This window comes from Sturnus vulgaris, chromosome 19, assembly GCF_052056855.1.
Source record: "Sturnus vulgaris isolate bStuVul1 chromosome 19, bStuVul1.hap1, whole genome shotgun sequence".
In the NCBI taxonomy this organism is placed as follows: Eukaryota; Metazoa; Chordata; class Aves; order Passeriformes; family Sturnidae; genus Sturnus; species Sturnus vulgaris.
This window is the reverse complement of record NC_142261.1, coordinates 12,324,136-12,340,678: the sequence shown is the minus strand read 5'-3', so window position 1 is coordinate 12,340,678 and position 16,543 is coordinate 12,324,136. Positions and strand designations below refer to the sequence as shown.

The 16,543-nt window shown below is 52.6% G+C and overlaps 1 protein-coding gene across 10 annotated transcripts in view; it reads right to left on the bottom strand.

Annotated features, from left to right (window-relative positions):
- Positions 1-16,543, bottom strand: part of NF2 (NF2, moesin-ezrin-radixin like (MERLIN) tumor suppressor) — a 46,870-nt gene that overhangs the window by 2,892 nt on the left and 27,435 nt on the right. For 4 of the 10 annotated variants that reach the window (XR_015807699.1, XM_014894762.2, XM_088176253.1 and 1 more), the window contains exons 11-15: positions 16,395-16,517; positions 15,835-16,052; positions 15,103-15,208; positions 9,944-10,074; positions 7,589-7,748 (exon numbers count right to left, since the gene is read on the bottom strand). Coding sequence is in view for 9 of the 10 variants with exons in the window: in XM_014894762.2 (XP_014750248.2) it covers positions 7,589-7,748; positions 9,944-10,074; positions 15,103-15,208; positions 15,835-16,052; positions 16,395-16,517 (738 nt within the window). In the remaining variant the exon portion in view is untranslated. Of the gene's footprint in view, positions 1-5,858; positions 5,919-7,588; positions 7,749-9,943; positions 10,075-15,102; positions 15,209-15,834; positions 16,053-16,394; positions 16,518-16,543 lie in introns of all 10 variants that reach the window. The other 6 variants (XM_088176254.1, XM_014894760.2, XM_088176255.1 and 3 more) reach the window with 5 other exon arrangements.

Below are 16,543 nucleotides of genomic sequence, written 5' to 3'. Positions count from 1 at the left end.
AACCATTCCACGATTCCATCATCTACCTGCATCTGTCTCCTTCCCAAGGCTGTGCCTCCAAATCCATCCCTTCTACAGTGTGGCTGGGGAACCAGAGCCTCCCACCCCTCCCAGCCCACAGGAGCTCCTTCCCTCCCAGCACTGCAAGGGGAGTTACCCTGTGCAGGATCCCCCTGGCAAAGCCAGCACTCCACTGGCAGGAGGAGCTGAGCCAGCTGCAGCTGCTGACAGAGCACAGGGAAGATGTTTCCCTCAGGCTTATCAAGGAATTCGACTGTTTCAAGCCTGCCTCTCTGCCTGTAGCTACACACAGCTCTCCATTAACCCCTGATGTGTTTTGGGGGTCCTGGGGTACCCCGATGGCAGCCTGAGCCCAAAGCTGTGCCTGCCTCAGCTCAGAGATTCGGGAAGCAGGCAGAGGCAGAGCTCTAGAGCATCCAGCACAGAGATGCAGCCCTGCTCCTTTGCTGGATGCCTTCATCCACAACATCCAAAGGCTCCTAGAGAGGCTCAGTGGTACATTTTTTACCTATCCAGGAAATCTGAGGCACGGGAAGAGCAGCCATACAGGGAGTCAGAGCAAAGGTGGGTCTTGAGGAGATGGGATCCCATGGAGAGGAGTGAGCACAGGTGGGTCACTGGCTACCAGCAGTGGCCAGATTTTGAAAGGCAAATGCCACCAGGATTCCTCCCTAGGAGGGTGGGCAGGTCCTGGCACAGGGTGCCCAGAGCAGCTGTGGCTGCCCCTGGATCCCTGGCAGTGTCCAAGGCCAGGTTGGACATTGGGGCTTGGAGCAGCCTGGGACAGTGGAAGGTGTCCCTGCCCATGACAGGGGGTGGAACGAGATGAGCTTCAAGGACCCTTAAGGTCCCTTCCAATAGGGACCAGGACCAGGATCGGGCTGCCCAGCAGCTCCAGGCAGCTGCCTCCTGACATCTGCCTGCAGCCAAGACCAGAATCAGCCGAGAGGAAACCAGGGCTGCTCTTCACTGCACCCTGACTCTCCACTCACTGCCTGTGCCAGGTAGGGAAACTCTCCCCTGTTCTTCTTCCTTCTTTTATTGTTGTTTTCCTCACTGTGGAGTGCAGGTAGGGCTATCCCTGCTCCCAGTGGGAGCACCACACGGACCAGTCCCGAGGGATGCACTGGGAGGAGCCGAGGGGAGCTCCGGGGCCATCCTGACTCATCCCAGGAGGTGCCTTGGGGGCTGCGGGAGCCGGTGGGCACAGGGAGCTCTCTGCAGGGAAATCCCACTCCCCCAACTGGTTCTCCTTTCTTTTCTGCACTGGCATGTGAAAGCAAGGAGGAGAGCACCACCCTGTGCTGGCCTCCCATCATCTGCTGGGGGGAAAGCCTCCAACACCTCCAAAAACTCTCTGCAGTCTCCACATCCCCTTCTCCTGGCCAGGCGAGGAGAAATAAATATCCCTCCCCGTAGCGTAACGCTGTGCAGGGTGATTAAGAGGGAGTTATATCTTCGTCAGTGCAGAGAAAAGGAAAAAAAATTGATTTACAAGCAGTATTATGATAATCTCCTTCCTGCAGGAGGGAGGGTGGGCTCCCGATGCTCTACCAGAGCCATCAAGGAAAATTTAGAGGGAGAGAGAGGCAGTGCAATTAAGCGGCCTGAGCTCAGATGAATCAAGATGTGAGGAAGGGAAGAGAGGGAAGAGTCCTGCTCCCTGCATTCCTGCACCGGGGCTCCTCCGAGCCCGCTGCTACCCAGGGCTGCCACACTGATTGGATTTAGGAAACACAAACAAACCAAAGCAACCCAATAAGTGCGTGGCAGGCACGGGCAGTTTGGAGCAGGTAACGCAATAACTGCAGGCACAGCACTGCTGGGGCTGGGCAAACTCAACCCAGGGAAGCCCCCAAGGCTCCCCCGAGCCCCCAGAGCCGGGGCCATCCCCAAGCACCAGGGAGGGCAAGGGGCTGCAACTCACACCAACCTGCCCCCAAACCTCCCGCAGCAGGGAGAGGTTTAAGATGTCTCATTTCCTTGCTGTTTCCTCGTTTATCCTGCAGTATGGCCAGGCTGGAGCAGAGGGGGACCTGTGCCACCCTCATCCTGTGCGATGCCAAGATGTTTTCCTGCTGCTGGGAAGATCTGCAGTCCTTGCTAATCATCATACACTAAATCATCTTTATTCCCCACTCGCTGCCCTGGTGCTTTTTTACATCCCTGCTCACTCCCCAGTCCCAGTGGTCAGGTGGACCTTTCAATTCCCCCTGTTACTTTTGAACCCAAAGCCTATTTTCCTGTGATTCTTCCCATTTCCCTTCCTGCTCCTCTCTCACTCCCACGCTGCCGTTTATTCTCTCCAGAGCACAACTGTCCCCCAGCCCCCGACGCTTTGATGAGCCCATTTGAAAGGAGAAGATGACGCTCCATGTGAAGGAAACGCTTTTCAAAGGCTGCCACAGAAATAGCTGATAGGCCTGACGTTTCCTACTTTCCTCTTGTTCCTTGTAAACAAGGAAAAGAGGCTGCTGCGTCCCAGTTTAACTGCCTGGGAGTTTCACTTCCCAGCTCCGAGGAGAACCGGGGAGAAAATGAACCTGGAAGGGATGTGGTCTCTCACACGTGGGGGTGTGTGGCCAACATCCACGTGGGATGAGCCTCCATCTCCTCCTGCACTTGGAAAATGTGTTTCCAGAGCTACTGTGCCCACTGGGTATCTCCTGGCTCCCACCTGCACCCCCAGCCAGGTGCCAGGCTGAGTGAGAAGCTGGCAGCCTCACTCATCTTTTCCAACCTCACAGCTTCCAAGGAAACGGGAAACTCCGGTGCTGCTGCTGCTGCTGGGAAGTCCCCTGCTAGTGGAGTGCCTGTTCTGCCTTCCCTTTCCAGCTGGGATTGGCTTCTACAGCCCTGCAGGACACTGAAGAGCACCTCATCCCTGTCCCAAGATCCACAGGGAAGGATGGCAGCTCAGCCTGCTCTGTCCCACCCAGGCTCCCTCCTTTTGTCCCTCCCGGAGCATTCCTTTTGCTGCTCCCTGCTCTCTGCAAGGGACACATCCTCCTCCCAACAAATCTCTAGAGCAAAACAGACCTATTCCAGGGAATCTGCAGTTCCAGAAGGGGAGAGATGAGGAAGGGAGTCACCAGGAGGTGACAGGGACCCCACAAGAATTGTGAAGTCCTCAAGGGACATGTTTCAGTGATCCCTAGCACGCTGCTTGCCTGGTGCACGTGGAAAATAGAGAAAGTGCCTGCCCCAGAGCCAGCCTCCCAAAATCCTTCCACCTGTCCAGATGATGAAGGAGCCTTGTGACATTTGGGGGTGGCACATCCTGTCTGCATAATGAGACACTCAGGCAGCAGTGCCATCACCAGGCACCAGTGTCCTCACAAGGACAGAGCACAGCTTATCCCAAAGGTGGCAGGAGGGAAGGCAAGGTGGCAGAAGTCCCCTTGGCTCTGCCCCACTCACCCTTCTGTGCTTCCAGCTGGGAACTGTATACTGGCTAAATCCAAAGGGGACCTTAAAGCTCATCCAGTCCCACCTCAAGCCACAGTCAGGGGCACCTTCCACTGTCTCAGGCTGCTCCAAGCCCTGTCCAATCTAGCCTTGGACACATCCAGGGGTACCCACAGCTTCTCTGGGCTGTGCCAAGGCCTCACCACCCTCCCAAGGAGGAATTTCTTCCTAATATCCCATCTATCCCTGCCCTCTGGCAGTGGGAAGCCATTTCCTGTGTCCTGTCCCTCCATCCCTTGTCCCAAGTTCCTTTCCAGCTCTCCTTTAGGCCCTGGAAGGAGCTCTAAGGTCTCCCTGGAGCCTTCTCTTCTCCAGCCTGAACACCCGCAGCTCGGATCTCAAATCATCTCCACAAGGATCATTATCCAAACCAAGGGCAAAACTGCACCACGTGCAGGATCAGAGCCAGGAGAGGAGCCAGCAGGATCTGCAGGATGCCCACGGGCCCCAGAAGTGATCCCCTGGGATTGAGCTCCAGGCCTGGAGAAGCTGCTCTCAGCCACGTGAGAGCCTGGCAGGAGAGGCCAAGGCTGCCTGTGTAAGGACCAGAGGCTCTACGACAAAGCTGCTTGTCTGGGAACAGGCGTGGAGATTTGCTCCTTGCCTGGATACTTCAAAGGGCTTAAATCCCAGTAAATAAGCATGACTGTGCAAGAAGAAAGCAACTGGAATCAAAGACCTGATTGTGTTTTAGCAGCCTGTCCTGGGAGCTTTCCTGCAGCAGAAGAGATGAGGAAGAAGTGGGTTTTTCACTCTCTACCACAGCCTAAGTGACAAACCTTCCTGAATCGGAGCCAGCTGGAGCCACAGCACCAGCCCACGGCAGGCAGCTACAGAGAAGGGAGAGCAACTTCCAGATGAGGTGTCTGTGCTGTGCCCACAGAGCTCATAAAAAGGGATTAGCATGTTAACCACGTAATTAAACATGAAAAACTTAGCAGGCGCCTTCAAAGGCAGGCACCAAACCCCAGAGGTCACACTGCAGCACTCACTGTGCAGCTGCTTTAATTATGGGGCTCCTCCTGGGCACTGGAATGCTCCCAGCTGCTGGAAGAGCCTTCCCACAAACTGCCAGGGCTTCCCTTCACCTCCCTGTGCTGTGGCCATAAGTGGATTTCACCCCAAATTTACCTGTCATGGAGCTCTGCCAGGTGGGATGGGATAACGAGTTTCATCCACAGCCAGTCTGGAGATAACCAACACCTCCCCCAAGGTGGCCCAGACATTCAGGGTCACCCCTTTTAGCCTCTTCCCCATGGAAGTGCTTAACAATGAGAGCAGCCTGTTTTGGGGAACACCTGCAGCTCCCCAGAGCTGCCACAAACCCCAAACTCCAGGGATTTACAGCTCCTGGAATGGCTGGTGCAGTGAAGAACAGCACAGCCTTGTGCTGAGTTCTCCTGGGTAAAACAACCTCCTGTCCCTGCTCCTGAGCTCCAGAGGTGCTGGGGAATTGGTCTGTCTTTTCCAAAAGCAGTTCCCACCAGCTCTGCCACCTGTGAGTGTGGTATCCCAGTACTTCCCTGAGTGCCACCGACTCCAAGCTCCTGAAACCCTGTGGCTGTGCAAGAACCTCACCCCAGGGCAGAGCAGGTAAGCTTCCCCAAATCATCCTCCCAAAGGAGGGAGTGGATGCTCAGCACATACAGCCTGCAGATCGAGGGCAAATCCTTGGAGGAAAGCAGGCTCCAGGAATAAGAGATGTGGCATTAAAGGAGCAGGACCCCCAGATGGGGGGAGCTGAGGGACAGGAGAGGCAGTGCAGGGAGAAGGACAACTCCTGTCCCCAGGTGTGCTGTGACCTTCTCCTGGCACAAGAGCCACCTGCAGACACCAGTTGTCCTCAATCCTCTGCTTTACCTCCCTGGGATGCTTCTCAAACAGGCAGAGCATCCTTGTGCTGCTCTGCTCCAAGACAGAGATGTGCATTTTTAGCCTGTTTTGACAGTGTTGGCAGCAAAGTTGATGGGGTTTGGCTGTTTGTTTGGGATATTTTTTTCTATATCCTGAATTTCTTTCTGCAACAAACAAGGGGGGAAGGTGCTGGTTTACTTCATTAAAGGAATCTTCAAAGGCTGCCCTGCACCTCCAATAGATTCCCCACCACAAGTGCAAAAACAGGCTGAATTATTTAAGTGCCTCTACCTGCACTCTCCCTCTGAGGTTGCCAACTCAACTTGTGCCAAGGAAGAAGCTTCCCAGCATGAAGGATCAGGTGTAGGAATAAATGCAGAGAGGCTGGGAGTGCTCCTGAGGGAGGGAGAGCCAGGCTGGATGGGTGACGGCGGGCACGGGTCCCGCTGGAGCGCAGGCAAGCTCATGCACGGGTTAGTGCCACAGCCAGATCCCAGCACCCCCACGCAGAGTACCTTGGAACAACCTACTTGGAATTCTCAAATGCAGATAGGTCTTCTGCCCTGGGCTTGAGGCTAAACCAGCAAAATAAAATGAACAACAAACAATAATAATAATCCCCGTGTGTGATACAAGGGCAGGTGATTTGTGGGATCTTAGGACTTGTCTGGAACAATCAGCAGCTTCCAGGTGAGGCAGAGAGTTGATGCCATTGAAGTATTGCTGGACTGATATCCCATTCCCAGTGCCCTGTGTTTCCTTGCCTTCACCACGGCAAAGACAAAAGCCCTGCTGACCTCCCTGAGCAGAGCAGGCTGTAATTTCCCTCTGATGTCTCCACTAATAGTCTATTATTTGGGAACCTTTGCTCCTTGCTGAGATGCAGCAGCCAGGCATTCCCCTCTCTCTCCAGAAGGGAGGGGACAGGACAAGACTCCATCTTCAAAGGGAGGCAAAGTGACGGCACCGTGACAAGCCCTGACAGACATGGAAATGATGGCCCGGCCACTCTCTTTAAGGGAGACAAATGGGACCATCAGCTCTCTATGAACTCCTCTCTGTCAGAAGTGAAAATTTAGCAGTTTCTGTTTAAACCAAGGACTTGGAACACAGAGACAAATCCTACCAAAACCTACTGGGAGCAGAAACGCCTCCAGATTCTACAATGACAAAAGGAGTTGTGAAGATTTTTATTTTCTCTGCTCTGGTGTGACAGGAAGCTGAATAGCTCCAGGCCAGCACGGGGAAACTGGAGAGTGAGCCCCGCTAGATTCATTGTCCTGCCCCAATTCAGTGATCACAAACTCCCAGCCATGAAAGTCGGCAAGAACTGATATTTCCAAATCCTTTCAGACATTACTCTTGACTGGGAGTAGTAAAGAGAGCAGGATTTGTTTTTCAAGCCTGATGTTGTTACCACAGCCTGCATCCCGTGCCGTACGGATTTCCAAATCCTTCCCGAGCACAGCTGCTAGCAGAAAGCCAGCCAGGAAAAAGCCTTTGCAGGGAAAAAAGCCTTTGCAGGTGAGTGGGGCTGACCACCACCATCCAAATCCATTGTGGATGTGCCCCCAGCCCCTCCTTACAGAGCCCAGCACCGAGACAAAGGAAAAAGATGGGATGTAGAAATAAAGAAGGGGTTTTGTTGTGAGCTTGCAGGTGACCCCGGGGCAGCAGACCCAGGCAGCCTCAATTTTTTGGCTGAAGTTCCTCATGTCAGCCCCACTTTGGGAGGCAAGTGGCTCCAGGGAGCAGAGGTCTCACACCCTCTGCCAGCAAAGGCTTTGCTGTTAGTGACTGAAGCTGCACTACAGGCTTCTCTAGAGAGATTAAAAGAGAGGAAGAGCCTTTGGCTTTTTCCACGGAGAGCTCCTAAGCCAGGAGTATTTCTGCCCTCATTATTCACCAGACAAGCTCAGTGCTCGTAGGGAACAGCTGCAATAGGCAGGGAGGGCTTTTCCTGTTCACTAGGGATGGAGAGCTCTCTCAACAACATCCTTGTACAGCTTGTAAGGTACAGCAAGACCTTCAGCCCCGGACACCTTCACATCCCTTCCCACAGCACTGGAGAGACCAGGCTGGGTCAGGACACCAGGACCACCAGAAGCTGGAATTCTCTAATCAAAGCTAAGCAGCTGGGGAAGAAAGCCCAGATCCAACAATTTTATTACCAAAAGCAGGGTGATTCTAGGGTTCTTTTTAAAGGGTTTCATCAGGGGAGATACAAGCTGGGGCCCTCTGATACCTTTTTAATAGTGTTGTGCTTGCTGTTGCCCCGGCTGGAGTTCTCGTTGTGCAAAATATCCAGAGCTGTCTCTCTCTCCTTGAGCTTCAATGCCTCAATTTCTGTCTTCAGCTCGTTGAGCTGCTCCTGCAGGTGCTTGCTCTTCTCCATGTACTCCACCCTAACACACACACAAAACAGCCCTGGGTTAGCACTGACCAGCTGCACGTGCTGATGTGACACCTGGTAACAGAATTATAACAGAAACAACTTTTCTTCATTATTTTTAGTGTGTGGAACTGATAATATCAGTTTATAGCACACAGTGAGCTACACAGAGCAATTATTTGTTCCTTATTAAAGGGGACCCAGACAGCCAAGCCAGCAATAAAAGTGTAACTTACATTATTATACACAATTAAACCCAAGCTGGGTGGTATTTTAAGTCTCCCAATTTGCAAGTGAAGCTGACAGAGGTTTACACCATTTTTAAGCAGCTATTCAGGAGAACTCTACACCCCTGCACTCGTTCCCAAACTTGCTCAACAACCCAAATCCACAAATCTTTCCATGAGGAAGGATCCTGATGTACTGACTTGCCGTGTTTTAGAGGTTTATAGCTTGTAAACTGTGTGGGAGCAAGTGCTATCCCCAAAATATCAGGTATCCTGTAGACACAGAGCATCTCTGGCAGAGAGAAAGTCTCCCAAAAAAAAAAAAAAAAAGAAAGAAAGGGAAATAACCAACCCCCAAAGCCAGCCATTCCCAGGACTTGTCCTGAACTGCCTTCTACAATGAAAAATCAACTGGAAAAATCACCCCCATGAGTTTTGTACCTGTGATTAACCCCCTGAGCCAGCTCAGAGGGCCAGCAGGGTAATAGGAACCCTTTTCAGTGCCAAAATTAGTAGAGAAGTTTATTCCAGCACCCGAGGAAAGAGAACAGCCCCAGAGAAGACAGGAAAAGCATCCTATTGCTTTCAGCATTTGGCAGAGGCAGCTCCCCCTGCTCAGGAGAGCAGCATGACCTAGATAGCAACCTGGGTACAGAACCAGGAATTATCCTGTTATTTTCAGCTTCTATCTTTCTCCTTCTGGCTTTGGGAAAAGTTTTTTAAAAGTTCTTAATCTCCTGTCTCTAGGACGGTGATTTCATACATAGGAGAGGGCAGTGAGCAGAGGCAAACCAAAGCAGCCTGTGGGATCCAGGGTGTGCCATTCCAGCCTCGGGAAGTTTTGGCCAGAGAAGGATGACAGAGCCATTGTGGCTTTGATCTTTGACCGAATTGATGAACAAAGCACATCATTACTACAGAGATTAAAATCTGATCTGCTTTGATTTCTGCTCAATTGGTAATTTCGAAGGCTACACTTACACCCTGAGGAAAACACAAGATCAAAGCTCATAATCACATCCAAACTTGCTGGCGAACACTTTTTTATCCAGGAACGTGACACAAATTCCAAGGAAAAGGGGTTAAAGCCCTAGAGCAGGACCTTAACACACCCCAGCTATCACATCCCCTGAGCACCTGCAAAGCCTCAAGCTCAGGCCTCCAGCACTCAGCCTGCTGTTAACTCTTTCCACCACCGTGGGCTCCAGCCTGAGCAGGAGCCAGGATTCCTACACAGAGAGGAAGTGCCTAGAGCAGGGCCCTGAGCTCACCCCAGGGCAGGGACAGGTCTGTGACACCAGGTCCCCTCCAGGGAAAGGCTCAGCCAGGACAAGCACAGAAATGTTCAGGTTGGAAAAGCCCTCTGAGGTTACCAAGTCCAACCATTCCCCAGCACTGCCAAGGCCACCACTGCCCCATGTCCCCAAGTGCCACATCCACATGGCTTTTACATCCCTTCAAGGATGGGGACTCCAGCACTGCCCTGGGCAGCTGTGACAGGGCTGGACAGCTCTTTCCATGAAGGAATGTTCCCTGATATCCACCCTGAGCCTGCCCTGGCCCAACCTGAGGCCGTTCCCTCTCCTCCTGTCCCTGTTCCCTGGGAGCAGAGCCCGACCCCCCCGGCTGTCCCCTCCTGTCAGGGAGTTGTGCAGAGCCACAAGGTCCCCCCTGAGCCTCCTTTTCTCCAGGCTGAGCCCCTTTCCCAGCTCCCTCAGCCTCTCCTGGGGCTCCAGCCCCTTCCCCAGCTCCCTTCCCTTCCCTGGACACGCTCCAGCCCCTCCAGGGCTCTCTTGTCAGGAGGGGCCCAGAGCTGTCCCAGCACTGGAGGTGTCCCAGCAGTGCCAGCACAGGGGACGGGCACTGCCCTGCTCCTGCTGCCACCCCAGGGCTGGCACAGCCCAGGTGCCTTTGGCCACGTGGGCACACCTGGCTCTTGTCCAGCACAAACCCCAGCCCAGACTGGATGTGTGCCACGTACTTCTCCTTCTCGATCTCCATGGACAGCCTCTTCATGTCCGTATCCTTGAAGTCGAAAGAGAGGCTCTCGTTGATGAGGTTGAAGCTTGGCAGGTCAGTGGGCAGTGCTGTGGTACTTGAGTTCATGGACTGCTGAGGAGAGAGCACAAGTTAATCACTCTGGGCCACACAAGTGTCACTACAGAGAATGTTCTGCAACGCTGACATAAAACCAGAGCAACACTTGAGCCCAGAGTCCTGAGCACAAGATCAGCCTGGAAATCTCCTTGCTCCATTCCCAATTTGCTCTTCAATTCAAAGCCATTGCTCCCCCAGGACTCTTTGGAGCCCTAAAGAGGAGACAAAATACCACCTGCATTCAAAATCTATTGAGAAAACTGGGTAAAATCAAGGCTTTATCACTGCTGTGTCACTCTAAGTTGGACAGAAGCTGCCTCTTGGGAGTCATCTGTCTGCTATTTAACATTCAATCAGGTTTATAAAGTTCAAGCTGTGAGCAGGGACAATGTAAGACCTTGTGTGACAGCAGAGTCTTGCACTCCACAGCTCCCCAAAGCCTGAGATATTACCCCAAGGATGCCATTCCAGCAAGGTCCATGGAGATGCACAAACCCATTTTTATCTCCTCAGTAATTTACAGCTCCAAAGGTTTAGAAGCCACTTCTAGATTCAGCTGGAAATAGAGATAACAGCAAATTACTCCTGGAACACCTGAGCAAGGATTTGGGACTTTCTTCCTCCTGCAAAAAGCTTTGCTATCCCCCAGTGACACACACTGCCAGGCCCTCAGATTTTATCTTCTCCTAAAAAATGACCCTTCTTCCTCTCAGTCAAAAATTCTGTCACACCTCTAACAAATGGGCTCATTAGGAGGAGAGGAAAAGCCTGCTGGAGTCATGGCTCTGCTCCTGCAGCACGCTGGATGAGGTGGCAAACAGGGCACACGTCAAGGGTGGCACAGCAGCATCAGATGGGGCTGAGTCACAACTGCTGCCAGCCTATTCAGGCCTGCTCTGGGATTTGAGAAATCCAGCCCAGCATCTCAAAGATCCCCCACCTCCCTCCTGGATGCTCCTTCCTGCTTTAAGGGATTCCTATAAGGAAAACAATGTGCCCAAACCTGAATGGCACTGCTGGATACCTGCTCTAACAAACGAGAGTTTGAACTTCCACTGGCTCTTTCTTTCCCTCATTTCTCTTATTTGGGATACTCCAGGCACTGTTTTCAGTTAGCTCCTCTTCAGCAAGACCTGCAAGCACTGGGGTGACAGATTTACTCTGCACAATAACCTGCCTCTTTCCTCACCACCAGCCTGGAATGCACAAACAGCCAGGGCTCGTTCCCAGCCCGGACAAATCTGAGAGGGACAACATTTCATCGAGCAGCGAAGCTGGAACACAAACACCTCGTACAAGCATAAACAAGGGGGTGCCTCAAACTGCACTTGGCCTGGCTGGAGCCTTCCAGGTGAGTTAAGACCCACATGACAAGGAAACCCAACTCCTTCCTCCCCCTTTGCAGGCAGCATGGAACAAAGCCACATTAATTCTGGAGCAGGTGCTGGAAGGGACAGCTCAGTACCTAAATTCCAGTCTCGAAGGAAAGGGGACAGGTCTGCCAAAGCACTTAACTGATTTAAATACTTGCATCCCATTGACATTCAAGTCCCTTCCCTGTAAGGAACACAGGCGTTCCCAAAGCCCTTCCCACGTGAGGTTCTCCCGTCCCTGCAGCACAGGGGAGTCAGGAGCATCTGAGCCAGCCTGCTGGCCTTCAAACAACCTTTAGCTTGGTTTTTTTTTCAGTACAAGCTTTGTTGGGTTTTGTTTTTAAAAACTCCCAACAGCAGCAGTAACAGTTGAGCAGGAATTTCAGTAGCTGCAGCCATTAAGGCCCGAGCCAATTTATCAGGGTTGCTACAGCCACTACTTCCTTCTCTTCCCTTGGCACTGCTCTGCCATGGAGCAAGGAAAAAACTGGTGGAGAAATCAAAGAGCAGCAGGAGTGAGGAAGAGTATGGAAAAAGCAAAGAGTGAGCAGGTTCAGGGCTCCCAAAGGCATGGGGTTGATATCTGGAGCAAAGCACTTAATAGAATCATGGAATTGTTCGGGTGTGAAGAGACCTTAAAGCTCATCCAGTTCCACCCCTGCCATGGGCTGGGACACCTTTCACTGTCCCAGGCTGCTCCAAGCCCCATCCAGCCTGGCCTTGGACACTGCCAGGGATCCAGGGGCAGCCACAGCTGCTCTGGGCACCCTGTACCAGGGCCTGCCCACCCTCCCAGGGAACAATTCTTTCCCAATATCCCATTCAGCCCTGCCCTCTGGCAGTGGGAAGCCATTCCCTGTGTCCTGTCCCTCCATCCCTTGCCCCCAGTCCCTCTCCAGCTCTCCTGGAGCCCCTTTAGGTCCTGGAAGGGGCTCTGAGCTCTCCCTGGAGCCTTCTCTTCTCCAGGTGAGCACCCCCAGCTCTCCCAGCCTGGCTCCAGCCCTTGGAGCATCTCTGTGGCCTCCTCTGGACTCTCTCCAGCAGCTCCAGGTCCTTCCTGTGCTGGAACCCCAGACCTGGAGGCAGCTCTGCAGGTGGGGTCTCACCTCAGTGGGGCAGAGGGGCAGAATTCCTGTTGCAGATTCCTTGCCATTTGCAACAGTCCTGCACAGCTCTTGCAGCAGGTGCTGTTATTTCTAATCTGGGGCCACGGAGTGATAAAAGGGACAGGGAACTTTTTCCATATGTATTTCCTCACCTGGAACAAACTGCACAGCCCTGTTCCTGCATTACAGCAATTTCCTGCCGTTAGCAGAGCAAGCACCACGCTGGCTGCAGTCATGCCTTGGATCCCTCTGGAATACAGAGCGAGGAGGAGGATCCAGAGGGAGCACACAGCAGGTCAGGAGGTTTCCCCTGCGGGGAAAACTCCTCCTGGTGCTGCTACTGCCTTTATTTTGGTGCTCAGGAATTTGGGCAAGCCCAAACCAGCCACTTACAGCTCCCACAGGATCAGAGAGAAGGTGATTGCCTTTATCTGGCACCTGAAGGGCACTGAGGGAGGCAAAGAGCTGCAGCCAAGTCTGTAAGGAATGAGCTGTTCTCCAAGCCCTGACGGCCTGAGACTCAGATGCACATCTCACTTCTCATGCATCACCTACCAGTGACATTATAAAAGCAGCCTGGGCTTCAAGGACTGAAAAGACATTGAAAAAAGCTTTAAAGAACCAGGATTGGAGACTAGAAAGTTGAAAAATATATATATTTAACTGTTTCTTTTGCCTTTACTGCAGCACAGAGTTAGGTCAGGGAGTGGACTCGATCTCTTAAGGGTCTTTTCCAACCTAAATGAGTCTACATCTGTCCACTCCCTCCTTCCTCTCTTGCTGTTGTGAAGTCCTGCTGAGCTCCCAGTGTCAGGGGACGACACAGCACAAGTCTGGGACCATGGAAAAGAACAAGCTCAATGTTATACCCTCGTTCAGGAAGAGAAAATTTGGAATCCTGCACCATCAGCTCATCAGAGCTGAGGAACTCAAGTCTCCCAGAAACAGCTTTCAAAACAGAGTCCCTCCATGTGCTGGCAATCCAGAGAAGTGTAACAGAGGATGGAAGAGCCCAGCAAGGTGTTTTCACCTGGATATGCACATGCTGGTCACACCAGCCTCCTCCTGACCTTGGAAAACAACAGCCCTGGAGTCCGTGCAGCACAGCCCTCATCCCAGGGCAGGGAGAGGGGCAGAGGGAGCAGCTGCTGCATGAGGGGACCCAGCCACCGAAATGGGGAGGAAAAAAAAGCTTTTCCCTTCCCACCAGGCACTGGCAGCCGTGTCTGGAAAGCCAGGGCTCTTTAGGGAAGGCAGAGGACACAGCCCCATGTGTCTGGAAGTGGCAGCTCTGCCTCCAGGCAGATGCAGCTGGAGGGGTGGAGCTGAGCTCCAGGCAATCCCACAACATTCCCCTAATGAGGCTCTAATTCCACGGGAACAGAAAGCACAGCCACCCAGCTGCTCCCCTGCACCGGGATTTTGGCACAAGGGCTTTGAGCTGGGGCTCTGCTGGTTTCACTAAGGATGGACATGGCAACATGAGGGAACATGGATGTGGAAGAGCTGCCCAAATTTCACACTGGCTGGTGTAGCCACACAACACAGTTCCAATGAGGACAAGTGTCTCCCTGTGCACAAGATAAGTCAGAATTAAGGAGCTGATGCATCCCAGAATTCTAGTGACTTGTAAAAGGAGGAGCACTCCAAAGCTGGGCTTTATCCAGCACTCACTTGACTGAGTGTCCCAGAGCTGAGAGCACCTGATTATTTTCCAGCACTGTTATTTTTAACACCTTCCAAATATGAACTCCAGGGAATCAGGATGAAAAGTTGCTTCATCTCAACCCCTCTCCAATCTGCTCCTATGAAGTTTCCAGTGAAAGTGGGAAGGAGCCTGCAGGTACAAATTCAAACCTCGGTGCTGGTGTGTCCATAACTCCCGTGTCAAACCTATTCCTGATGCTCTTCCCCTTCCCCCAGGCCAGGAAGGAACAGGTGTGAGCTGCAGGGATGGGGGCACCTGATGGGGTTTGCAGGCACAATTAGGGAAGCAGAGGAGAACTGCCAGACAAGTCAGAGCAATGGTCATCTAGTCTGGCTTTTCAGTGCCCGGCAGGAACCAGGACCAGATGCTTCAGAGGAAGGTGTGAAATCCTCTTAATGGACAATTATGGAATAATCTCCCTTCAAGTAAGTTTTTTTCCAGCATATAAAGGTCCAGTTTATGCCCAAAGAATGAATGTACAGGTTCTGAGCAGTGTTTATCCCACCTAACAAGAAAAAGAACATATTTAACCCTATTTTAAAGGTTATTGCTAAGCCAGTGCACTCACACGTGCTGGCAAAGTGGCTCTGACACAGCTGCTAAATTGGTTTAAAATTTGCTGCTTTAATTTCACCAGCAGCTCCTTTGCTCTCATAGCAAGAGGTGGGTGGAAAAAAAAAAAGAGCATAGTAAAGTTCTGCTGGATGAGATGCAGGGATGAAAAGGGCAAGTACTGCTCAGGATTTCTGAGCAGCAATGAGACAGCTCGGCCCCCTCCATGGCTGGGATGGAGGAGGCTCCTCCAGGCTACACAGGAGAGCAGAGAACTGGGAATTACAACACAAATCTCTCTTACTGTGTAGGAAGACTTGCTGGTGATCTCCAAGAGCTTCTGCTTCGCTCTGCGCTCCGACTCGCGAGCCTCCTGCAGGTCCTGCTTGAGCTGATCAGCCTCCTTTGCCCTGCAAAGACCAACAGCAAACAGCACATAGCAGACTGCAGCCAGGAGGAACGAGAGGATGGAGAAGCAGGATCACAGTGTGGAATAGGCAAGAAGAGATGGAGAAGGGCTGAGTTCATCCAAGCAGAAGGGCTGACACCCAGCAGGCTCTCACACAGAGAGGAGTAATCAGCTGGAAGGAAACAAGGCTGATCTTTTACTTGCTCACTGCTACATTCACCGTGGGACCTGGGCTCGGCTATCAGGAGGGTGGAAACACCAGTTTCAACAAGGAGCAAAGTCTCTGTTCAAGGCTAACCTGGAACAGAACTTATGGCTGGAAAGGAGAACTAAACAACTGAGAGCTAAGTAGATGAGTAAGGAGAATAGAGAATATAGGTCTACCATCCAGACGAAGAACAACTTCCAAGTGTTATTGCTAATATTGTTAAATACTTTGTGGAATGCAGGGGAGGGTTGCAGAAAGCACCCAAAAGCAGAGCTGGCTTTTGGAGAGGGAAACCAGCTGGGCCAAAGGGCCATTTGCTATTGGACACATGTGGGAAGCTGAGGGAGGACAACTCAGAGAGGTAACTTGAAGGGGGTGTGAAGCAAAGCAGAAGCAGCTGCAAGGTTGTACCCTCTGACCTCCTCTCTGACTCCTCGGCCATTTTCAGTGCCAACATCTCTGCCTCCAGCACCTTCTGCTCCATCAGCCTCTTCTCCTCCTCGGTGCGGATGGCCGTGGCCTTGATGCGCTGCATCTCCTGCTCGGCCTCGGCCGCCTTCTGAGCCAGCAGCTTGGCCTCCTCCTCCGTGATCTGCGCCTTCTCTGCCAGCAGATCCGCCGTCTCCTCCGACCTCATCTGACAATCCCGGCACATGAAGCCATTAAGCACAGCCAATGTCTCCCCAAATGTGCCCACAGCCCCCGGAGCAGGGCCCCGAGCTGCTCGCTCCGACACGCTCCATAGAATCCCTCCCTTCTGTGAAAACCCGAAGCCGCCAAGGCTGGGATGTGCCCAGGCTCTGTCCCAAATCATCCTCTCTGTGCTCCAGCCCAGCAGGATGAAATAGCTCCATCCAGCCACTGGCAGCACTTTGGGAGCAGTCTTAGGGCAGTCATAGAGCGCTTCCAAAAACGCTTCTGCGGTGGAAAGAGTGAGGAGCAGCTGCAGTGCTCGGGAAATGGCCTCCCAGGGACCTACCAGAGCCTCGTTGGCCATCGTTGCCTCCTCCTTCAGCTGCATCAGCCTCCTCTCCAGCTCATCCCTGGTCCTCTCAGCCTCTTCTCTCATTTGCTTCTCTCGTGCCAGGCACTGTCGTTCCATCTGGGAAAAAGGGATTGGGAAAAGTG